Source organism: Ursus arctos, chromosome X (genome assembly GCF_023065955.2).
Source record: "Ursus arctos isolate Adak ecotype North America chromosome X, UrsArc2.0, whole genome shotgun sequence".
In the NCBI taxonomy this organism is placed as follows: domain Eukaryota; kingdom Metazoa; phylum Chordata; class Mammalia; order Carnivora; family Ursidae; genus Ursus; species Ursus arctos.
The window spans coordinates 84,292,850-84,318,145 of record NC_079873.1 but is presented as its reverse complement, the minus strand read 5'-3'; the positions used below and the strand labels follow the sequence as shown (position 1 = coordinate 84,318,145).

Here is a 25,296-nt window from a genome sequence, read left to right as displayed (position 1 = left end):
AATTAACTCAAAATGAATTAAAGACCTAAACATAAGATCTAAAAGTATAAAACGCCTAGAAGAAAACACAGAGGAAAAGCTTCCTGACATAGGATGTGGCAATGATTTCCTGGACATGACACCAAAAGTAACAAAAGCAAAAATCAACAAACAAATGGGACTGCAGCAAACTTCAAAACTTTTGTGCATTGAAGTACACAATCATCACACTGAAAAGGAAACAAACCTATGGAATGTGAGAAAATATTTGCAAACGACATATCCATTAAGGGATTAATATCTGGAACACATAATAAACTCTTACAACTCAAAGACAAATCAAACTCTTACAACTCAAAGACAAAATCAAATAATCTGATCTTTTAAAATGGACAAAGGACTTGAATAGACACTTCTCCAAAGATGATACACGAATAGCCAACAAGCATATAAAAAAATGCCCAACATCACTAATCATCAGAGAAACATACATTAAAACGTCAATGATGTGGACTATAAGGGATAGCGCAGAAGACCATAGGGGAAGGGAGGGAAAACTGAATGGGAAGAAATCAAAGAGGGAGACAAACCCTGAGAGACTCTGGACTCCAGGAAGCAAACCGAGGGTTACAGAAGGGAGGGGGGTCGGGGGATGGGGTAACTGAGGGATGGGTATTAGGGAGGGCAGGTGATATGATGAGCACTGGGTGTTATACACAACTAATGAATCAACATAATAAAAAAATTAAAATTAAAAACTTCAAAGAGTTATCACCTCATACCCATTAGGATGGCTGTGGAAAATATCAAGAGTTATCAAGGATATAGAAAAGTTGGAAGCCTTGTACACTGTTGGTAGGATTGTAAAATGGTGCAACCACAATGGGAAACAATCCTGGAGGTTCCTCAAAAAATTAAAAATAGAACTGCCTTATGATCTGGCAATTCCATCTCTGGGTATATTTATTCAAAAGAACTGAAATCAGGGTCTTAAAGAGATATTTGAACATCCATGTCCATAGCAGCATTATTCCCAGTAGCCAAGAGGTAGAAACAAACCAAATGTCCATCAGTGGATGACTGGATAAACGAAATGTGGTATATATGTATTAATGTACAATACAATATTATTCAGCCTTAAAAAGGAAGGAAATCCTGTCATATGCTACAACATGAATGAACCTTAAGGATACTACACTCAGTGAAAAAAGCAAGTCAAAGAAGGACAAATACTGTATCATTCTACTTTATATGAGATATCAAAACTAGTCAAATTCATAGAAACAGAAAGTAGAATGGTGGCTGCCAGGGACTAGAAAAAAAGGTAAGTTGCTGTTTAATGGTTATAGAGTTTCAGATTTTTAAGTTGAAAAACTTCTGGAGATCTATTTCATGATAATGTAAATATATTTAACAGTACTAAACTGTACACTTAAAATTAGTTAAGAGAGTAACTTTTATGTTATGTGCTTTTTACCACAGTGTAAAAACAGCCAAAAGAAGGAGGAGGAGGAGGAGGGGGAGAGGGGGAGGGGGAGGAGGAGGAGGAGGAGGAGGAGGAGGAGGAGAAGGAGAAGAAGAAGAAGAACACCACCACCACCACCACCACTAATGGGGGTAGGAGTTAGAGTGATTTTATCCATTCTTAACTAGATTTTTACAGGGAGAAAGGCTATAACCAACAGAATTCATGTTTTCTTTAAGTAACCCCTTATACATCTTCTGGTTCCAAGAAAAGATAGAATAAATATTTTCTTTATTCTTCCCAATAAACATGGCTAAGACACTGAACATTATATATACAATACATACTGAACACTGGACATTATTATATATATATATACATACAATATATCAATATCGTGTAATATTTGTATATTGCATAGCTTTGAAAGGTAGAGAGAAGACAGACTGGCTAGGGACCTCAAGACCCACATAAGTTCCCTGGGTCTTGTTTTTGAGTAATGCAACTTGTACCCAGTGATGGAGAAGCCAGCCACCCAGAAATACCAATGGGTCCAGACAAAAATAGACCCCAAAAAGTTCTAGGCAAAGGAATACAAAGTGGTAGCCTAGCAAGACAGAAACCTCTTATTTTTTTGTAAAGATTTATTTATTTGAGGGAGAGACAGAGAGAGAGAACAGGAGCAGGGGGAGGCGGAGGGGAAGAAGGAGAGAGAGAATCCCCAAGCAGACTCCCCAATGAGCACAAAGCACTGATGTAGGGCTTGATCCCAGGACCCTGAGATCATGACCTGAGCTGAAATCAAGAGTTGGATGCTTAACTGACTGAGCCACCCAGGAGCCCCAAGACAGAAATCTTTTAGATAATAACCTCTGTACTCTAGCCAAGCACAACAGAAGAAGAAGAAAAAAAAAAACTGCGGCCCTACTCCACACCCATCAGTGAAGGCCAAGTGCAGAGCCTAGACTTCCACCTTCATCTGGCAGTAAACAGTCACACACCCACCTTCCCCTCTCTCTGAGGTAGGTTCAGAAGAGGCTTAGTGGGTATCTGGTACTTTCATCCCTGCCAGGCAGTAATGGAGCCCCCAGAACATTATGGAAAAGGAGGCCATGAGCAATAGCAAGATGTTCTTCTCTCTCCAAGCCAGGGTTCTGTCAGTGGAGCTCTAGTGGGGAGCCTGAAATTCTATCCCTGCCCAGTAATAATGAGATGCTCCTCTTCCTACCCTAGTACCAATGAATGGTGAGTGGGAAATCTTGAATCCCACCTCCCTCTGGTGACAATGAAACTATGCCCCCATCCTTTCATCAGAGCAGTCTCAGAGCAGATATGCCAAAACAGAAGATTGAGATAAGATCCAGAGTCTCATAACATAATACTAAAAATGTCCAGGATACAACAGGAAATCCCACATCATACAAAAAGCCAGGAACATCTCAAGTTGAGTAAGAAAAGAAAACCAATAGAAATTAACAGCAAGATAATACATATATTGGACTCACCCAAGAAAAAAATTTTAATTAAGTTTTTATTTTAATTCCAGTATAGTTAACATACATTGTTATATTAGTTTCAGGTATACAATATAGTAATTCAACACTTCCATACAACACCAAGTGCTCATCACAACAGGTGCACTCCTTGATCCCCATCACCTAGTTCACTCATCCCTCTACCCACCTCCCCTCTGGTAACCACCAGTTTGTTCTCTATAGTTAAGGGTCTGTTTCTTGTTTTCTCTCTATCTTTTTTTTTCCATTGCTCACTTGTTTTATTTCTTAAATTCCACATATGAGTGAGATCATATGGTATTTATCCTTCTCTGACTAACTTATTTTACTTAGCATTATACTATACTCTAACCCCATCCATGATGTTTCAAATGGAAAGCTTTCGTTCTTTTTCATGACTGAATAATATTCCATTATATATTTTCTACATATAATTTGTTTATATTCAACTATTGATGGACACTTGGGCTGCTTCTGTATCTTGGCTATTGTAAATAATGTTACTATAAACATAAGGGTGCATGTATGCCTTTGGATTAGTGTTTTTGTATTTTGGGGATAAATACACAGTAGTGCAATTACCAGATCATAGGGTAGTTCTATTTTTGACTTTTAAAAAATATTTTGTTTATTTATTTATTTATTTATTTAATTTATTTATTTTAGAGAGAATGGGCGAGTAGGGGGAGGGGCACTGGGGAGGGGAGAGTGAGAGAATCTCAAGCAGACTCCGTGCTGAGTGCAGAGCTTGATGCAGAGCTCGATCTCATGACCCTGAGATCATGACCTGAGCTGAAACCAAGAGTGAGACATTTAACCAACTGAGCCACCCAGGTGACCCTCTGTTTTTAACTTTTTGAGGAAACTGCATACAAATTTCCACAGTGGAAATCTCCAGGGCATGAGTATTCCTTTTTTTACACACCCTCACCAACACTTGTTGTTTCTTGTTATTTTTTATTTTAACCATTCTGACAGATAGCTCATTGTAGTTCTGATTTGCATTTCCCTGATGACTAGTGATGAACATCTTTTCATGCGTCGGTTGGTCATCTGGATGTCTTTTTTAGAGAAATGTCTGTTCATGTCTTCTGCCCATTTTTTAATTGGATTATTCATGTTCTGGGCATCGAGTTTTATAAGTTCTTTATATATTTTAGATACTAACCCATTATCAGATATGTCATTTGAAAATATCTTCTCCCATTCAGTAGGTTGCCTTTTAGTTTTATTGATTGTTTCCTTCATGGTGCAGAAGCTTTTTATTTTGATGCAGTCCCAATAGTTTATATTTGCTTTTATTTCCCTTGTCGCAGTAGATATATCTAGAAAAATGTTGCTATGGCTGATGTCAGAGACATTACTGCCTGTGCTCTCTTCTAAGACTTTTATGGTTTCAGGTCTCACGTTTAGGTCTTTCATCCATTTGGAGTTTATTTTTGTGTATGGGTAAGAAAGTGATCTAATTTCATTCCTTTGCATGTAGCAGACCTGTTTTCCCAATACCATTTATTGAAGAGACTGTCTTTTTCCCATTAGATGTTCTTTCCTGCTTTGTCAAAGATTAATTGATCATATAATTTTGTGCTTATTTCTGGATTTTCTATTCTGTTCCATTGATCTAGATGTCTATATTTGTACCAGTACCATACTGTCTTGATCTCTACAGCTTTGTAATGTAACTTGAAGTCCGGAATTGTGATGCCTCCAGCTTTCCTTTTCTTTTTCAAGGTTGTTTTGGTTTTTATCATGAATGGATGTTGTACTTTGTCAAACGCTTTTTCTACATCTATTGAAATGATATATGATTTTTATCCTTTCTCTTATTGAGGTGATGTATCACATTGATTGATTTGTGAATATTGAGCCACTCTTGCATCCCAGAAATAAACCCTACTTGCCTGTGGTGAATGATTTTTTTAATGTATTGTTGGACTCAGTTTAATGTATTGTTGGATTCACTTTAATGTATTTTTTAATTTATTAAGGATTTTTCCATCTACGTTCATCAGAGATACTGCCCTGTAAGTTCTTGTTTTGTGTGTGTGTGTGTGTGTGTGTGTGTGTGTGGTGTCTTTATCTGGTTTTGGTATCAGGGTGATACTGACTTCATAGAATAAATTTGGAGGTTTACATTCCTCTTCTATTTTTTAGACTAGTTTGAAGTAGAGGCATTAAATCTTTAAATGTTTGGTAGAATTTACTTGTGAAGCTGTTTGGTCCTGGACCTTTGTTTGTTGGGAGTTTTTCGATTACTGATTCAATCTCCTTGCTGGTAATTGGTCTGTTCAAATTTTCTATTTCTTCCTGCTTCAGTTTTGGTAGGTTATATGTTTCTAGGAATTTATCCATTTCTTCTAGGTTGTCTAATTTGTTGGCATATAGTTTTTCATAATATTCTCTTACAACTGTTGGTGTTTCTGTGGTGTTGGTTGTTATTCTTCTCTTTTGTGATTTTGTTTGAGTCCTTTTTTTTTTTGATGAGTCTGGCTAGAGGTTTATCAATTACTAATAGGTGGTTTTTTAAAAAGATCAACAAAATTGACAACCTTTAGCTACATTAGCTAAGAAAATAGAATACCCAGATAAATAAAATCAGATATGAAAGAGGAAATATCATAACAAATGACACAGAAATTAAAAGGATTATCTGAGACTACTATGAACAATTATACACCAACAAATTGGATAAACTAAAAGAAATGGTTGAATTCCTAAATATATACAATTTATCAATATTAAATTGTGAAGAAACAGAAAATCTGAACAGAAGTTGAACTAGTAAGGAGATTGACTCAGTCATCAAAAAACTCTGAACAAATAAAAGCCTAGGTCCAAATGGATTCACTGGTGAATTATACCAAACATTTAAAGAAGAATTAACTTCTTTTAAAGTATTAGCTTTATTTCATTTATTTATCTATTTATCTATTTATTTTAGAGAGAGTGCACAAGCAGGGGGTAAGGGGCAGAGGGAGAGGGACAGACTCTTACACAGACTCTGCACTCAGCACAGAACCTGATGAGGGGCTCGATCTCACAACCCTGAGATCATGACCTGAGCCAAAATCAAGAGCCAGATGTGTAACCAACTGAGCCACCCTGAAAGAATTAACTTTAAATCATTCTTTAAATTAAGAATTCTTAACCTACAGAATTACCTTTACTCTTCCTAAAAAATAGTTTCCGAAGCCAATTTTTCTTAAACTCTTCCAAAAAACTGAAAAAGAGGGAACACTTCCAAATTCATTTTGTGAGGCCAGCCCTACCCTGATACCAAAACCAGGAAAGGACACCAGAGGAAATGAAAATTGCAAGCCAATTTCCCTGATGAATAGAGATGCAAAAATCTTCAAAACTACTATCAAACCAAATTCAGTAATATATCTTTAAAAATCATACACCACAAACAAGTAGGTTTTTCCCTGAGATGCAAGGATGACCCAACATATGCAAATCAATCAATGTGATACACCCCATTAACAGAATGAGGGGGGAAATCACATGATCATCTCAATAGATTCAGATTAGGCATTTGAAAAAATGCAACACATTTCATGTTTAAAAGTTGAGTATTCTAAATTCAATGAACCAAGAATAAAAGGAAATTGTTACCTCAAAATAATAAAGGTCATACATAAAAAGCCCATAGCTAACATCATACTCAATGGTGAAAAACTGAAACCTTTCTTCTAAGATTAGGAATGAGACAAGGATACCCAGTGTCACCATTTCTATTCAATCTAGTACTAGAAGTCCTAGCCAGAGCAATTAGGCAAAATAAATAAATAAATAAATGACATTTAAATCAGAAAGAAAGAAATAAAAGTAGCTTTGCTTGTACATGACATAACCTAATATGTAAAAACCTTAAAGACTCCACAAAAATTGTTAGAATAAGTAAATTTAGCATGTACTCTAAATATTAAGTTTTTATAGGATACAAAATCACCATATTAAAAAATCATCATATTTCCATATAATAGCAATGGACTATCTGAAAAAATTATTTATAAATGATTCCATTAGAACAGCATGAAAAATAATTTTAAAAGATATGAATGAACTTAACCAAGGAGGTGACAGACTTGTACACCATAAGTTATACTAAACACTACTGAAAGGAATTTAAAGGCACAAATAAATTGCAAAACATCCCACATTCATGGATTGGAAGACAATACTGTGCACAAATCCACACTATCCAAATCAATCTACACACTGAACGTGATCCCTACCAAAATCCTGGTGGCATTTTTACAGAAATAGAAAAAACAATCCTAAAATTCATATGAAACCACAAAGGACCTCAAATAGTCAAAAGGATCTTGAGAAAGAAAAACAAAGCTAGAGGCCACACTTTTCCTAATTTCAAAATATATTACAAGGTCACAGCAATCAAAACAGTATGGCACTGGCATAAAGACAGACACATAGACCAATGGAATAGAACACAGTGCCCAGAAATAAACTCACACAAAAATGGTTAAATGATCTTTGACAAGGGTGCCAAGAGTACACAATGTAGAAAGAATACTCTTCGACAAACAGTGTTGGGAAAATGACATCCACAAGCAAAAGAAAAACTGGGCCCTTATCTTACGTCATACAGAAAAATCAGCTCAAAATTACAGACTTCAACATAAGCTCTAAAACTATAGAAAAGAGGGCAAAAGCTTCATGATATTGGTCTTGGCAATAACTTCTTAAATATGACACTAAAAGCACAGGCAACCAAAGCCTAAACAGACAGTTGGGCCTACATCAAACTAAAAAGCTTCTGTTCAGCAGAGGAATCAATCAACAGAATGAAAAGACAACCTACAAAATAGGAGAAAATATCTTTAAACCATGAGTCTGATAAGGGGTTAATATCCAAAATATGTAAGGAACCCCTACAACTCAACAGCAAAAAACAAAACAAAAAAAAAAACAAAAAATAAAAAACAAAATAACTTTACTTAAAACTGAGCAAAAGATTTGGATAGACAGTCTTCCAAAGAAGATATACAAATAGCCAACAGGTATATGAAAAGATGCTCAACATCGCTAATTGTCAGGGAAATGAATTAAGATCAGGATCTTGACAAGATATTTGCACTGCCATGTTCATTGCAGCGTTATCCACAAGAGCCAAGAGGTAGACATAACCTAAATGCCCATCAATAGATGAATGGATAAAGACAATATAGTATATGCATACAGTAGAATATTAGTCTGCCATATAAATAGAAACCTTGTCACATGCTACAATGTGGATGGACCTTGAGGACATTATGCTAAGTGAAATAAGCTAGTCATAGAGCATCAAATACTGCCTCATTCCGCTTACATGAGGTATCCACAGTATTCAAACTCAAAGAAACAGAAATTAGAACAACAGAGGTTGCCAGGGGCTGGGCAGAGGGGGAAATGGGGAGTTGCTGTTCAACGGGTATAGAGTTTCAGCCATGCCAAATGAAAGTTATAAAGATCTGCCGTACAACATCATGCCTATAGTTAACAATACTGTAATGTACGCTTAAAAATTTGTTGAGAGTGGATCTTATATTGTGTATTTTTTACCACAATAAAATATATGTAACATGCAGCTAAACCACCGCTGAGCGAGAAATTTATAGCACTCAATAGGTGCCTTAGAAAGGAGGACAGGGGCGCCTGGGTGGCGCAGTCGTTAAGCGTCTGCCTTTGGCTCAGGGCGTGATCCCAGCGTTCTGGGATCGAGCCCCACATCAGGCTCCTCTGCTGTGAGCCTGCTTCTTCCTCTCCCACTCTCCCTGCTTGTGTTCCCTCTCTCACTGGCTGTCTCTCTCTCTGTCAAATAAATAAATAAAATCTTTAAAAAAAAAAAAGGAGGACAAGTCTCAAATTTAAAAAATCTAATTTCCCACCTTAAAAAACTACAAAAAGAAGAGCAAAGTAAACCCAAAGAAAGCAAAAGGAAGGAAATAATAGATAAGAGCAGAAATCAATGAGATTGAAAAATAAAAATCAATGAAATAAAGAGCCAATTCTTTGAAAGGGTCAATAAAAATCAATAAACCTCTAGCAAGAGTGACAAGTTGAAAAAAGAGAGAAGACACAAATTAATATCAGAATGAGACAGGGGATATCACTAGAGACTCTGCAAACTCCAAAAAGATAATAAGGGAATGCTACAAATGTACACATATAAATTTTACAATTTAGATAGATTGGACCACTTCCTTGAAAACTGTAAACACATACTCACCCAATATGAAATAGATAATATGAGTAGCCCTATGACTATTACAGAAATTGAATCTGCACTTTTAAAACTCCAAAAAAAGAAATCTCCGGGCCCAGATGGTCACACTGGAGAATTCTTCCAACCACTTGAAGGAGAATTAATACTGATATTACACAATCTCTTCCAGAAAATAGAAGAGTGAATACTTCCCAACTCTTACGAGGCCAATATTTCACTAATACTAAGATCAGACAATGACAGTACAAAAAATTAAATAACAAGCCAATATCATTCATGAGTACAGACACACAAATCCTTAACAAAATATTAGAAAATAGAATTCTGCTATATATAAACAAATTTATACACTACGTGACCAAATGGGTTTATTCCAGGGATGCAAGGCTGGTTCAGTATTTGAAAATCAGTCAGTGTAATCCACCATATTATGACAAAATGAGAAAACTAATATGGTCATATCAATTGATACAGAAAAAGCTATTTAACAAAATTCAACACTCATTCATGATAAAAAAAAAAGAATGCTCAGAACACTGGAAATTGAGAGGGAATTGCCTCAACTTTATTCTTTTAAAGATTTATTTATTTGAGAATGAGAGAGAGTGAGTGGGGGAGGGGCAAAGGGAGAGAATCTCAAGCAGACTCCCCACTGAGCAAGGAGCCCAACACGGGGCTTGATCCCAAGACACATGAGGTCATGACCTGAGCCAAAATCATGAGTTGGACACTTAACCAACTGAGCCGCCCAGGAGCCCTTTACCTCAACTTTCAAAAGAATATCTACAAATAAAAAAGAAAGAAAGAAAAACCTACAGCTAACATCATACTTAATGCTGAAAGACTTAACTGCTTCTTCCCTAAGATTGGGAACAAGGCAAGGGTTCAGCTCTCACCACTGCTATTCAACATACTGGAAGTCCTAGACAGAACAATAAGGGAAGAAAAAAAATAAAAAGCATATCGAATAAAAAGGCAGAAATATCACTGTCCCTATTAGCAGATGACAAGATGGTCTACAAAGAAAATTGAAGACATCAACCAAAACAAACAAACACAAAACAACCTCCTAGAACTTCGCAAATCCAGCAACATCGCAGGGTGCAAGATCATCACACAAAAATCACCTGCATTACTATATATTAACAATGAACACACGAAAACCAAAATCAAAAATACAATACCATTAAAAGTCACTCAAACAAATGAAATATTTTTAATTCTCAAAAAAATATGTACAAGAATTGTATGCTGAAAATGACAGAATGCCAAGAAAAGAAATAAAAGAAAATCTAAATAAATGGAGAGACAGTCCCCATTCACAGATTGAAAAACTCAACATAGTAAAGATGTCTGTTTTCCCCAAATCAATATAAAGGTCTAATATAATTCGTATCAACATCCCAGCAAATTTTTTTTAGATATAGGCAAGATTATTCTAAAATGTATATGAAACGGAAAAGAAACAAACAACATTTAAAAAATAATCAAGTAGGAGGAATGACTCTACCTAATTTTTAAACTTATTATAGCAATTAAGACTCTGGGGTGTGGCAGAGCAACAGACACATAGATAGACACATGAGTCAGAACAGAAAACCCAGAAACAGGCCTACACGAATTCAGCGTACTCTTTTTTTTTTTTTTTACCACAGTAAAAAAGCAATTCAATGAAGCTGAAGCGATTGGGTATCCGTAGTTTAAAAAAATTAATCTCAACTCAAACCTCATACTATATACAAAAATTAACTGAAAATGGATCGTGGACTTCAATGTAAAATATAACTAGAAAACTTTTAGAAAAAATCTAGGAGAAAATCTTTGAGATCCAGGGCTTGATGAAGAGTTAGACGAAACAACAAAAGCACAATCCAGAAAAGAAAAAAACAAATCAGTGAATTGGACATCATCGCAATTAGGTTCTTGCTCCATGAAAAAGCCTAGCAATAAGATGAAAAGACAAACCATAGGCTGCTAGAGAATACTTGCAAATTACATATGTGACAAAGAACTTGGATCTAGACTGTATAAGGAACTCTCAAAACTTGACAGTTTTAACATACACACACACACACACACACACACACACACACACACCCCAGAACAATGCAATTAGAAAATGGGCAAAGTACATGAAGAAACATTTCACTGAAGAAGATACAGGGATGGCAAATAAACACACACACACAAAATGCTGACTATGATTAGCCATTAGAGAATGCAAATAAAATCACAATAAAGTATTAATGACTATGCACCTATCAGAATGGCTCAACTAAAAACAATGACACTACCCGTACCAGCAAGGATGCACTGAAGCTGGATCTCTCATACACTGCCAGCAGGGATATAAAATGGTAAAATCATTTATTAGTTTCTTTAAAAACTAAACATACACTTACCATATGACCCAGCAATTGCCTTGCTGGGTGTTTACATCAGAGAAATGAAAATCCAGGTCTACATAAAATCCTACACTCAAATGTTCATAACAGCTTTATTTGTAATAGCCCCAAACTGGAAATGTCCAAAATGTCCCTCAATAGGAGAAGGGGTGAACCTGACCCTAATGTTAGTATATCCAAGGCATGGAATACTTCTCAGCAATAAAAAAGAAGAAACTATTGATACTCGTATCAACTTGGATGGATCTGAAGTAAAATTATGAAGTAAAAAAAATGGAAAAGTTACATATTTTATGATTATATTTATATAAAATTCTCAAAATTACAAAATTATAGAGAAGGAGAACACATTAGTATTTGTCAGGGGTACAGATGATGGGAGTAAGTGGTGGGTGTGGCCATAAATGGGTAGCTTTCTAGTGATGGAATATTTCTGTATCTTGATTGCTGTGATGGTTACACAAGTCTACTCATATGACAAAGTACCACAGAACGGTACACACACATATCATTCCAATATCAATTTCCTGCTTTTCATATTGTATTATGATTACATAAAATGTAATGATTGGGGCAAACTGGATGAAGAATATACAGAGTCTTTGTACGATTTCTACAACGTGTGAGTCTTTTATTATTGATTTTTAAAAAGTTAAAAAAAAGAAACTACTTATAAACTAACTGAGAAACGAGAATATGGAAGCTAAAGGCCAAGGAATAAGTAAATAAAATGTTTTATTCTAATAGCTGGTTGTACGAAAGGATAGATTTTAAATGGGGAAGGTGTATATAGGCCAGTGACATGTAATATCAAAGACATTTATCTGTAACATCAAAACATGTGCTTAAAAATATTTTAGCCACAGATTAAAACGTCTCCTCTTAAACCAGGCAACCGGCAATTGTGAAGTGTTTGCAATAAGTCACATAAACGAATTACATCTTCAAACAATGCATCATGAATTGCAAAGTGTCCTCAGGCCGGTTATTCAAACTTTACCCAGTAAGTGGTAGGGATGCAAGAGTTTCATTCTGGATAACCCAGAACGTATTCCTGAGACTGTTATACAGTTCACTGATTTACACTCACCCTCTGTAAGGTGTCCTCAAGTTTGTTTCACTATAGAATATATTCATTTCCAGTTGTGCTATGAAAAAAATATTTGCATTGAGTAAAATATTTAGTGATGATTAGAGAAGGGCACATGGAGGAAAACTGCCTCCCTCTGCATTGTCCAAAATGATAACCACTAGCCACATGAAGCTGTTCAAATTTAAAATAATTAAAATTAAATTTCAAATTTAGTTCCTAGACAGATTTCAAGTGCTCAATGTGACTAGTGGCTGTTGTGAAAATTAATAAAGGGAAACATCAGTAAAATGGAATCAAGAGGCCAGAAGGGGGAGCTCTCACACCCTATTACTTGTCAATTGCAGACCCCAAGAGGAAGAGACCTCTCTTGTATTCCCAACAGGAAGAAGCTTATACTTTACTATCCCACCAGGAGGAAGAAAGATTTTCTCCTTGGGTGGAAATGGCCCACCCAATGGGAGACTGTCACAACTCTACCAGTAAAAAGCCACTACACTCCAAACTCCCAGTTTACTCCAACGGGCTTTTTGCTTATAACAGCTCCGTCGAACTCCCCCCTTTCCTCTATAAAACCACATTCCTCTCCTTTTTCTCCAGACTTGCCTATGGTTTTGCTGTAGCTTGCATGTCCTGAATTGTGATTCTCTGCTATTCCTGAATAAACCCATTTTTGCTGTTAAAATAACTGACAGTTTTATTTTTAAAGTTAACAGTACCATATTAGAACAGCATAGATACAGAACTTTTCCATCATCACGAATAGATCTATGCAACAGCATTGCTCTAGAGCATGAAAAATAGGTCATTTTCTTTCCATCAGAGGTAGAGTTACAGCCCAAAGAGCTACAGGAATTAGTGTTGCATTATCTGAGGTTTTCATTTAAACATAATTTCATCTTAAGCAATATTGAGCACCATGTTGCAGTGGTTAAACGCTAGGGCATTGGGCAGGGATTTTGATTTTAGTTCCAACTTTTACTAAATTGTGTGGCCTTAGGCATGTTAGATTACTTCGATTCTCTGAACCTGCATTCTCATTTTTAAATAGGTGGGGACTGGAGGGATAATAGTACCTACCTACCTCATAAGATTGTTGTGAAGGATCAAATGAGATATAAGACCAGTATCTGACACAGGTGATCGATTAACGTTAGTTATTCTTAGCCTAATTAAGTCCAGAAGATGAATCTGGCTTGTTCTAGGACCTACAATCTAGGTGACCATGCAGAAAAGGGAACAGAAAACAATCATATGAGCAGCAAGGGAGTCAGTCCCTAATAGGAGCCTCCTTTGACTCTTGATAGATAAACAGTCACCACCTTGTTCCTCCATAACTTGGGGCCAGAGACAAAAGAAATCTTCTCCCTTATAGATCTGTTTGTCTTTCAGCCTTCAAAAAGTCAAGGGTTACCTTACCCGTAGCCTCAAGGGACTCAGAATGGAAAGTTAATTGCCATGTGGTATCAAAAGAAAAAATAAAATAAATTTTAAAAGATAAATTAATTAAATAAAAACAAATAAAATAAAAGTACAAGACAGCATCTATAAAAGAACATAACCCAAATAAGTCACTCAGTAGGAGAGGTACTTAGAATTATTTTTCCAGCTGTTCTTAGCAATCAAATCCAATTCCTTGATATTATTAAGGTAAAATGTTACTATATTCAATCCTTTGTGAATACCACACAACCAGCCTGCTGTATCTCTGTAATCAACAAGATCTTCATTGGCCTACTACATACAGGACACTCACTCTACACCTGCCATAAGCAAACCGCATCTGGCAGGCCAAATTAAGTCCACTCATGTTTTTCGTCTGGGAAACAAAGTAGGAAGGATTTTTACATTTTTAAACTGTTGGACAAACTGCCCTCAGCCATTCTTATCAAACACTGAATGGCTCTGGAAATGAGCTTTCACTGCAGACTTGATAATGTTTCTTAGTTAATTTAATCTAAAATAACAAGGCAAAACAGGGCTTCTTTGTGAAACTTACATTGTAGAAAAGTCATTTCAACAACTACCACTGTTTGAGCCAAAAGTAATGTCAACACGCTTCATATACTTCCCATAACAAGTCAGAACAACAAAATCACAATGATACACCACTTCACACCCACTAGAATGGCTATAATAAAAAAGACAGACATTAACAAGTGTTGGTAAAGAGACGGAGAAACTGAAGCCCTCACATTGCTGATGGAAATGTAAAATGGTGCAGTTGCTGTAGAAAACAGTTTGGCAGTTCTGCACAAAGTTAAACAGAGCTGCTGTGCGGCCTAGCAATTCTACTCCTAGATATGTACCAAGAGAAATGAAAACACATGTCTGCACAGAAACTTGCACATGAATGTTTATGGGAGTGTTATTCATAACAACCAAAAGGTGGAAACCACCCAAATTCCCATCAACTGATGAACAGATAAATAAAATATTGTATAGCCATACAATAGAATATTATTCAGCTATAAAAAGGAACAAAGTACTGATACATTGTAGAATTTGGATAAAGGTCAAAAAAACATGCTACGTGAAAGAAGACAGACACTGCATATTGTGTCTTTCTGTTTGTATGAAAGCCAAGAAAATGAAAATCCATGGAAACAGAAAATAGATTAGTGGTTGCCCAAGGCTGGGAGTAGCAATAAGGAGTGACTGAAAATGGGCACAAGATTTCTTTCCAGGGTGATGGAAATCTTTTAAATAAGGTTGTGTTGATAGTTACACAACTCTAAAATAACATTAATAATAAACTGTACACTTAAAAATGTAAAAAGCCAAAAGCATGGTTGACAAAAGAAAAAATTAGTAATTGGACCTCATCAAAATTCAAAACCTTTGCACTTCAAATGACACCATTAAGAAAATGAAAAGGCAAGCAAAAGACTAGTAGAAAATATCCACATATCATATATCTGTCAAGGACTTGTATCTAGAATGTATAAACAATTCTTACAACTCAACAATAAAAAGACAATAAAGATAATAACTCAATTCAAAAACGGGAAAAATATGTGAACAGACACTTCACCAAAGAAGATACACAACTGGCCGATAAGCACACAAGACGGTGCTCATCATTAGTCGTTAGGGAAATACAAATTGTAACCACAATGAGTTATCATTTCACATCCATTTAGAATGGCTATGATAAAAAGACAACAAATGTTGGCGAGGATTTGGAGAAACAGACACCCTCCTACATTGCTGGTGGAAAAGCAAAATAGTGCTGCCACTTTGGAAAACAGTTTTGCAGTTTCATAAAAAGTTAAACATAAATTTGCCATATGTTCCAGTAATTCCACCCTTAGGTATCTACCAATAAGTAATGAAAACATAGGTCCACGGGGAGACTTGTACACAAATGTTCTTAGAAACTAAAATTACCAGTAATAGCCAATAATTGGAAACACCCTATCCACTAGTGAGTAGACAGAAAAAGTGTGTTGTATCCATAAAACAGAATACTATTTGGCAATAAAAATGAACAAAGTACTGATACATGCTACAGTATGGATGAACCTTAAAAATATCATGCTAAGTGAAAGAAGCCAGGCACAGAAGACCACATATTGTAAGATTTTATTTAGATGAAATGTCAAGAATAGGCAAATTTATAGAGACAGAAGGTAGATTAGTCATTACGTGGGGCTGGGAGTGGGAACAAGGATTAACGATAAATGAACATGAAGGATCTTACTGGGGGAGTGAAAATGTTCTAAGACTGATTATGGTGATGGCTGCACCGCATAGTAAAGTTACTAAAAATCATTTAATTATACATTTGAAGTGAGTGGATTTTATGGTACGTAAAATACATCTCAATAAAGCTGTTAAAAACAGGAAAAGAACAGTAAAGGAAACTGGGTGAAGGGTACACAGGAATTTTGTACTACCTTTGCAACTTTTCTATAAAGCTAATGCTCTTCTGAAATTTTAAAAATTCAATAAAAATTAACAAGAATATGTTTGTGGGTTGATACCAGAATTTGGCAGTACCTATCATTGTGAAAAGACTTTTACAAAGATGAAATAAGAAAATCTCATTACAGACCAGCACTAACAGATGAACACTTGACATGATTTTTAAGATGGGGAACTCTGTGAGCCCCAGTTAAATAAAATGTTATCCCCTCAAAAGAATTCCATTATTTCTATCAGTAGGCCTGTATAACAAAAAAAGTACTCAACTATTGTTGTATTTTGGATTTCATCAATAAACATTTGTTGAAATTTGTTTTTTCTCTTGTTATATAAATGCCTACAAATTATCCGCAATTTTGCCTTTTGGCCTGTTAACACCTAAAGTATTTACTATCTGGCGCTTCACAGAAAGTTTGCCAAGCTCTGTTCTACACCATTACAGGATAAATATAAACATAATCAGTCTCTTTCTTGAGTGTATTCTTATCATTACCTAGTTTTGGCATAATGCCCTCCTGGATATGCCCTATAAAGGATAAGCTTTGCATCTCTTCTGCTATGGCACTATTTGGGATTTCCATAAATAGAAACACTATTAGCTTAATATTTCTAGCAAAGCCTCGATGTCATCGTTATTACCAGTGACATTAAAGGACCAACACCATACCACAGTATCAAGATGACTCTCATGAAGTTGTGATGTCACCAGGCCATGGACTCACCGAGGTCAATTAGATATCAAGTGGCTCCTATGGCCTCACACCCTGCCTTTGGCATCACCCTGGCACATCACCTTACTATGGAGTCATATGCTATCGCTGCTGTGACAGAATTCTGCCCTGATGCCACTCCGCCGAGATGTCAGAATAATTAACCCCTACTTCTTTCCACTCCTTTGGCGGCGGCGGGGAGGGGGAGGGTAGCCGCAGCCACCCGCACGAGCCCAGGAGGTAGTCCTCAGCTCCTGCTGTTGTCCCTTCCGCCTGCCACTGCAGGTCAGGGCCCCCGTGGGACAGGACCTTCAGGCTCCCATAACTCTCTTGCCAGGACCCCGCACCCGTTTCTCGTGGCCGACTCAATGGCGCAACAGCGACCACCCACCCCGGTTCCACACGAAGCCGCTCCCCGTACCTGACTCCATTCTCCAGCTGTCATCCTGGGCCAATTCCACCGGCCACTTGACTACGGCGGCCGCAAGGGACCCTGGGACCTGTAGTTCCGCGCTGCTATGGGCAGAGTCCGTGAGCGCGTCAAAGGCACCTCCCCGCCCGGAACTGCGCTCGAACTGCAACTCCCAGAGGCGCCCCGGGGTGGGAAAGAAGCGAAGGAACGAGGAAGACCAGTGATTGGTGGAACTCTGCCGGCTCTTTTGATTGGCAGTCATAGCTGGCTACGTGAGGCCGTCGTGGGTCGCGCTTCACGGAGATCCTGGGAAAGAGAAATGGAGGGGTGTGTGTCTAACCTAATGGTATGCAACCTGGCCTACAGCGGGAAGCTGGAGGAGTTGAAGGAGAGGATCCTGGCCGATAAATCCCTGGCTACTAGGACTGACCAGGTAAAGCAGCGCTGGGGCCTCTCCGGAGGCGGCGGCATCGACGAGGCCCAACGTGGCTGCCTGGCCTGGCCCAAGGGAGGCCGGTTCCATAAGGGTCAGATCCCCGCCCCCGCCGCCCCATCCCTAGCCCGGGTCACCTCAGGACTCGGAATGGGGCGGCAGGAGCTAGCCCCGCAAACCTCAAATATTTGGGGGGGCGGTGCTTAGCTCGCTGAATATTGGATATTTCTAGAACGTTTACCGCGTTTCTCAGAAATGCCCCATCTTTGAGTAACCCGTGGAGGAAAGCTTTTTTTTTTTTTAATGGGTTTCTTTACTTTTTACTAGTTGTATTCCATGAAATACGTGTAACCGAACGCCAATTCTGTGCCAGGAAGTTTGCTGGGAGCTGGGGATACAGTCGAGTGGAAGAAGCAGACGTTAATAAAGTAACCCCAAATCAGACGTGCGGTAACAAATTGTGACTGCTCTGGAGAGACGTTTACGTGGTGCTTTGAGAACACAGAATGGCAGAACCTGATTTAATCTCCCTCTGAAGAGTGAATGTTATGATAATTGAAAAGGTTTTGCAAAGGAGGGAAGGTCGGTTAGATCTTGAAGGATGAGTGGGATTTTCCTGGGGGAGTGAACGGGCATTCCTAGGCAGAGGCAGAACAAAAGTGAATGGACTTTGGGAAGTGTTTCTGCTCTTCTGCTCAAAGGGCCCTCGTGCTTTCACCCCGAGTTTCTAGAAAGATTCACGGTGACCTCAGCAAGCCAACAAATATTTATAGATTGCATTCTGTATGACAGGTACGATGCTAAGCACTAAGCAATACAGTGTCGGGGATTTACAGATCTCCATTTCGTGGCTTTGGGAAGAGTAGAAGTCAGGAGACTGACTTCTGGAACTTTATTGCTCAACCTGAAAATGGCTTTACCTTTACCTGATTTAGTTTCATGGTGGTCTGGTAATATTTAATACTTGAAATTTAAGTTAGTAATGTCAAATTGAGATTTAATAATCTATTCTTCATCAAGTCAATGGAATAAAAAAGAAGGAAGCTATTCCAGGTCAGGACACTTAAGAACCAAGGATCATATGCAAATTATGGGCCTTGTATGGAGCCTGATTGAAACAAGCCAACTATTAAAAAATATTTGGGGGGACAACTGGGGAAATCTGAATATCAACTGGGTTTTACACGTTATAAAGGAGCTAGTGTTAATTTTGATAGGTGTGATAACAGCCTCATAGCTATGTAAGACAGCATCCTTATTGTTTAGATACTGAAATATTTAGGGATGAAAAATCATGATATTTGTTTTTAAAAACCTCATCGGGGAAGCGAAGTGAGGCAAATATGGCAAAATATTAAATCTAGGTGATAGGCATATAGGTTTCTGTTATATTCTATTTTTATGTGTTTGAAATTCTTTTCTAACAAAGTTTAAAATACCACTTCCTTCTCCATAGAGCTAAGAAGTACAGCTGTCACTAAAAAAAAGAAATCCCCTTTGAGAAACACAACTCACTCCTAGCTTATTAACTTTTTAAAGTAATGTTGCTATCTGATTTTGTGTATGATATGTTTTTTAAATGAATACATAGATAATCTCAACTAGTTTTATGAACACTTCTTTCCCATATGATTCTTTCGTTCTTTCCAGAGCATCTTGAAATTTCCATGTCAGACAGGGGTTTGTGGCCCAGCTTCACCATTTACTAGCTGTGTGACCTTGAACAAGTTGCTTACCCTGAAGAGTGTTAGTTTCCTCATGTGGATAATGGGGATAATGTCCACTGTGCAGGATCATGGAGATTAAATGAGACAATGACTGCAAAACTCCTAGCAGAGTGCCTGGCATAACTGTACAAAAATACTGTCATAGTAAATAGCCAAAGCTCTGTTTCTGCCAAAGCAGTGAAATCAGTCTCGTGCTCGACTACTTTCGTGGCCGTATTCTGCCCAGAATTACATTCATCGATGGGTTCTCCCCCATGTTACTGAAACCTTGGTCTCTCTTAGAACAGTAAGTAATATGGTGTAAGGTTACCTACCCGAGGATCCCGTGCTCTCCATTTCTTGTTTCCAAACTATAGGCTCGCTGGCCCCAATATTAATCTTTTTCTGCTTTCTTGCCCTCCTTCTTCTATTTCTCTTCAAGAATGTTGATCATCTCACTTCTCTGTTTCCCGTGCAGGACAGTAGAACCGCATTGCACTGGGCGTGCTCAGCCGGACATACAGAAATTGTGGAATTCTTGCTGCAACTTGGAGTGCCAGTGAACGATAAAGATGATGTGAGTCCTAGGCAGAGTTGATAAAGGCCCGGTTATCTTTAGACTCCAGACTGGTGTTTACTGAGGACTGAATATCAAGCTCACAAACAAAATTGTAACCTTTATGACAAGGCAGTTAGTTACACCAGGGCCCCGGTGACCTCACACAGGTCTAGTGGGTGCATTATTTTAGAATGTTGGTTCCGCTAGTCATACCCCAAAGTTTAAGGTTAACGTGCAGATTAAGGCTACAAGACTACAAATCCTTTTTTATTATGTTGGAAAGCTTTTTTGTATGTGAGCATTGCCTGAATACTCAGGGCCTGGATATCCTTTTGATGTTGTTATACAGAGATTTATTATAATGTATTGGTTATATTAAGGTAAAACTTGGTGATGAATAAGGGTGGAAGTGTTTTGTAGGCAAAGATTCCTTTTCAGGGATTCTCACTGAAAGAGTATTTATAATAGCAAAGAAATAAAAACAATTCAGTGTAGAATTGGTTGAGTACAGTAGGAATAGCCATATTAATAAAATAATATGTAACCAATAAAGTCAAGAATCCAAAGAAGGACGTAGAAAATTCTCAGAACAAGACAAGAAGTGGACGTTGTGGGAAATGTGACAGAGCTTCGTATCCTATAATCCCAATTGGAAAACACATTAGAATTACTCCTATGTCATTATTTCTGTGTTATGGGATGGTGGGTGGTTTGGTATACCTTCTGTATACATCTTCTCTCCAAATTTTCTGCAGTGTTTAATGAGGGGAAAAGAAGGTTATTTTTTTTAAACCATTCACACACAGCTCTTTGTAAAGCCTACCTACATGTCAGTATTAATCCCTGTGCCTTTTCCCTGCCCCTGGTTTTTGTACTGCCTACCTCTTTCATAGGCAGGTTGGTCTCCTCTTCATATTGCTGCTTCTGCCGGCCGGGATGAGATTGTAAAAGCCCTTCTGGGTAAAGGTGCTCAAGTGAATGCTGTCAACCAAAATGGCTGTACCCCCCTACATTACGCAGCTTCCAAAAACAGGCACGAGGTAGGCTCCCATTCCTGGGCTGCTGCTCTTGAGTTCTGAACCTGTACACGAACACAACTAGACGTCTGCATTGTTTTCTTCCCCGGGGTTCCAGATCGCTGTCATGTTACTGGAAGGCGGGGCTAATCCAGATGCTAAGGACCATTATGAGGCCACAGCAATGCACCGGGCGGCAGCCAAGGGTAACTTGAAGATGATTCATATCCTTCTGTACTACAAAGCATCCACAAATATCCAAGACACTGAGGGTAACACTCCTCTGTAAGTGACAAGTAGCAGTCATTTGTGCTCTCCTTGACATTAGCCTGCTTGCACTAATTCTCACACGCCGTTTCTTTTTTTTTTTATTCTGCTTATAACCGTAATACATATCTGTATGACAAAAAATTTGGAAGCACACAAAAGCATAAGGATAAAAGTTAAAATTGCCTATGTACTTTTCGTATATTTCCTCCCATTCTTTGTATGCAAATAGGCATATTAAATTTTTTTTGGCAAAATTGGGATCATACTATGTATGTAATTATATCCTGTTCCTTTAACCCTCCTAGTATGTTGTGAGCATTTTCCAATGTTATTAAATATTTTTTTCTATTAAACGTTTTTAAAACGTTTTTGAATGGCTATATACAATTCCATTTTATGGATGTGTCAGAATTTAATCATTCCTCTGACTGTATGTTTAAGCTTTTTTGAGTTTTCCATGAATATAAATCATGCTGCATTGACCAAGTTTATATAAAAATCTTTGGCCATACTGTTGATCATTACCTGAGTATAGACTCCTAGAAGTAGGACTGCCAAGGCAACAAATACGCACGTTTTGAGACTATTGCTGTATATTGCCAGATTGCTTCCAGAGGAGTTGTATCATCGTACCCGCCCGACAGCAGGTTTGAGAGTGCCTGTTACCCCCTCACCGACACTGAAGATAGCCTTCTGTTATATCAGACGTGGTATTTCAAAGTTGTCATTTGCATTTTTTATTATCAGCAAAGTGCAACATCTTTTAATGCCTACAACTAATTAGATTTCTTCTCTAAATTATAACCTTTTGTGTGTCCCTTTCTCTGCTTTCGGGGAATTAATTTGTTTCTTATGATTTTTTTTAAGTGCCCTCGACTTGTGCTAAAAATATTAACTTGCTGTGTTAGTCAAAACTGTTTTTCCCAGTTTGTCTTTTCATGTTCATTATTTTTTTTTTTAGAGAACAGAAGTTTTTCAGCTTCTAAGTAGTCAGACCTATTCATCTTCCCTCGTGACTGGAAAGTCCTTTCTCACCCTGAAATTAGTTAAATTAGTTAAATATTTACCTGTATTTTACTGTAGGCTTTAAAAAAAAACATTGCATTGGTTTCAGTTGAGAGTTACCATTCGTCATTTAACTCAGACCCATCTGGAATTGATTCACACCTGTTACCTGAGGCCATCCTCTGCTTTGGTATTTTTTTTCTGCAGTACGTGGCCACTTTTCTTCCTTAGTGAGTGGTGACTTTTTTGAACCAGAAATTCTGAGTCTCCTTTTTAGTCTAAAGTGAGATTCAGTCTTTTTCAAGTATTGTTTTCTTAACTCTTAATTTTAAGAATCTTTTCTTTAGTCCTGAGTGACTGTTTAGAAAGATTTACACATTCTAGCTCTTTTCTCCATAACAAGGAAGAAACCTAGGAGTCAGGCAGGACAGGCTCCGGGAAAAGCCTAGGATTTAGGGATAACTAGATGCTGTTTACTCATTTCAAACTCAGTCATTTAACCAACTATATTAAATACTTACATTAAGTAACTTGGAGAAGTAACTGAACCTTCCTGAGCCTTAATTGCCGCATCTGTAATAGGAGGATAATAATTCCTTCCTCCCTAGATTGTTGTGAGGCTTAGATAAAAATGACAGGTAGAGTGCCTAATACCCTGCCTGATAAACCGTAGCGCCTGATGAGGTTTCCCGTGTCAACATAGGGAAGGACTTCAACCTCTGCCACGATTTCAACTGTAAAGTGGTGATAATTACCACCATGTTAACTTACCAGGTGGATGTAAGGATCAGATGAGATGACACCTTTTAAATTGCTCTTCCAAAATTTCAGCCACACAAATTGCTATTAGCAGATTATGAGTTGGGACTTGTCTAGATCATAGCCCCAACGTATTGGGTGCCTTTGGGGCAGACGACTCTAATCTCCCTAAAATATGGAAGCTGTTCTTGGCTGGCATTTAGATCCCTTCTTTGACTGTCGTGTGTCCAGAATTACAATTTATGACCTGGTACCATAAGGCTGTTGCATGGAATTTTAGCTCCCGAACAGTCTTTCCCATGCAAATCGATCTTCCTTTCCTGATTAAATATTCTAATATGATACCACCTGGTAATACGCAGTCCAGACCACCTATCAGGAACTCTCCATCATTACGTGGCCTCGGTAGGGAGTAATCCGTCTTTGTGGTCCTCAATTTCAGACACTTAGCGTGTGACGAGGAGAGAGTGGAAGAAGCAAAACTGCTGGTGTCCCAAGGAGCAAGTATTTACATCGAGAATAAAGAAGAAAAGACACCCCTGCAAGTGGCCAAAGGTGGTCTGGGTTTAATACTCAAGAGAATGGTGGAAGGTTAAGCAGCTTGGATGTGTTCTTCCTGTGTGTGTTTTGTGGCTGTCCCCAGCGTCCTGGAAACTCATGTCCTTGTGCACAAGCCATCGCCCGTGAGCGATGAAGAGTTTTCGTCTTCAAAGTCTTATAAACGTGTTGAATATTGTTCCTGCCGAGGTCTTTGTTCTAAGCTTAAAACTCACTTGCCGGGCGTTGAATAACTGTTGAGACTGTTCTGCTCTTGTTATATATTATTCCATACCGAATCTGGGTTAATTTTGAGTTAGTTGGTTCTGTGGCTATGGTGAGTCTGTAGCACCCTGCCCTCTGAGGCAGAACAAGCCTGATAACACCAGGCCGTTTGTTCTGTCACGTATTTCTAAGTAGGTTCACGAATGTTCCACTGTCCAGTTGAAACGCATCCTAACTTGTCTCTCAAGCTCACTCAGAAGCCTATACCAAAAATTTCTGTTTTCTCAACAATACACTTCAATTTTATTTTTGTTATGGGGGAATACGTATATATTTTAAAGGACCAAATTTTCAATTGGAGGGCATGCTATCCAAGTCCAAAATTCCTAAACACTAAAATAATGAAAAATAAGAGCCTGTGTACCCGTGTGTCTTTTTAATGGGCTCTTTCCCTCCAAAATAAAATGTATTGTTTTTAAAACAGAAGTTTTAAAGTACCTATATTAAGTCATCCTGTATTGGGAAGAAATGTCAAACTCGTTAATGTGATATGTAACAAAAATGTATTTTGATTTGTATTTCGGAAACAAAAAATAAAATGTTGAGAGAATCTCGCAGTTTGTCTTTCAAATCAGTGAGACACCCCATGTAAGCCTCAAAGTCCTTCAAAAAGACATTTCTGTTTTTGCTAGCTCTGAAGTCAATAAAATTAGCGAAGCTTGAGCTGCAGCTGAAATCTTTAAAAATAGTAATCTTCTGAATTGCTAATTAAATGCAGAGCAAAAGAAAATAAGTGTAACCTTGATCTCAATTTAGGGAAACAACGTAAATGATTGCTGGTCATAAAATCTAATGAACTCCAAGTGACTCCACAAATTATTTTTTTAAATTTGAATCTCATGCTGCAAATATTGCTTGAAATAAGTGATCCTAGTGAGCCCACAAACTTGCATTAATTGTGGGTCAGAGACTTCACGGCCAGCAGCTGAGAGGAGTTCTGCAAACACGAGCGGTGTGGTTGGTAATATAAAAAGCCTTTACATAAATATTTGGAG

The 25,296-nt window shown here is 37.7% G+C and overlaps 2 protein-coding genes across 6 annotated transcripts in view; one reads left to right on the top strand and one right to left on the bottom strand.

Moving 5' to 3' along the window:
- ATG4A (autophagy related 4A cysteine peptidase) overlaps positions 1–17,848 on the bottom strand; it is a 51,844-nt gene extending 33,996 nt beyond the window's left edge. Inside the window, exon 1 of the mRNA XM_026478807.4 lies at positions 17,741–17,848. Coding sequence (XP_026334592.1) covers positions 17,741–17,750 — 10 coding nt within the window. The 5' untranslated portion in view covers positions 17,751–17,848. The remainder of the gene's footprint in view (positions 1–17,740) is intronic.
- Positions 17,849–17,904: 56 nt separating this feature from the next.
- PSMD10 (proteasome 26S subunit, non-ATPase 10) lies at positions 17,905–24,851 on the top strand. 5 transcript variants are annotated; one of them, XM_044392126.3, is made up of 6 exons: positions 17,988–18,164; positions 20,349–20,447; positions 21,323–21,469; positions 21,564–21,730; positions 22,319–22,425; positions 23,922–24,851. In XM_044392126.3, exons 1-6 carry the CDS (start codon positions 18,051–18,053, stop codon positions 23,927–23,929), a joined length of 642 nt encoding a protein of 213 aa, XP_044248061.1. In that variant the 5' UTR covers positions 17,988–18,050; the 3' UTR covers positions 23,930–24,851. The 5 variants fall into 5 exon arrangements, 4 of the variants coding, with proteins under 4 accessions (XP_026334593.1, XP_057169588.1, XP_044248061.1 ...); XR_008959908.1 differs by having other exon boundaries at positions 17,990–18,164; positions 21,564–21,651; positions 23,922–24,010; XM_026478808.4 differs by lacking the exon at positions 22,319–22,425 and having other exon boundaries at positions 17,905–18,164.
- The last annotated feature ends 445 nt before the right edge of the window (positions 24,852–25,296 follow it).

Bases quoted from the DNA above. Each gene is read 5' to 3' on its own strand.
- PSMD10 (XM_057313605.1), top strand. From the start codon at position 18,051: ATGGAGGGGTGTGTGTCTAACCTAATGGTATGCAACCTGGCCTACAGC. The intron at 18,165-20,348 runs GTAAAGCAGCGC...TTTCCCGTGCAG, and splicing joins TGGCTACTAGGACTGACCAG to GACAGTAGAACCGCATTGCA. The intron at 20,448-21,322 runs GTGAGTCCTAGG...CCTCTTTCATAG, and splicing joins CAGTGAACGATAAAGATGAT to GCAGGTTGGTCTCCTCTTCA.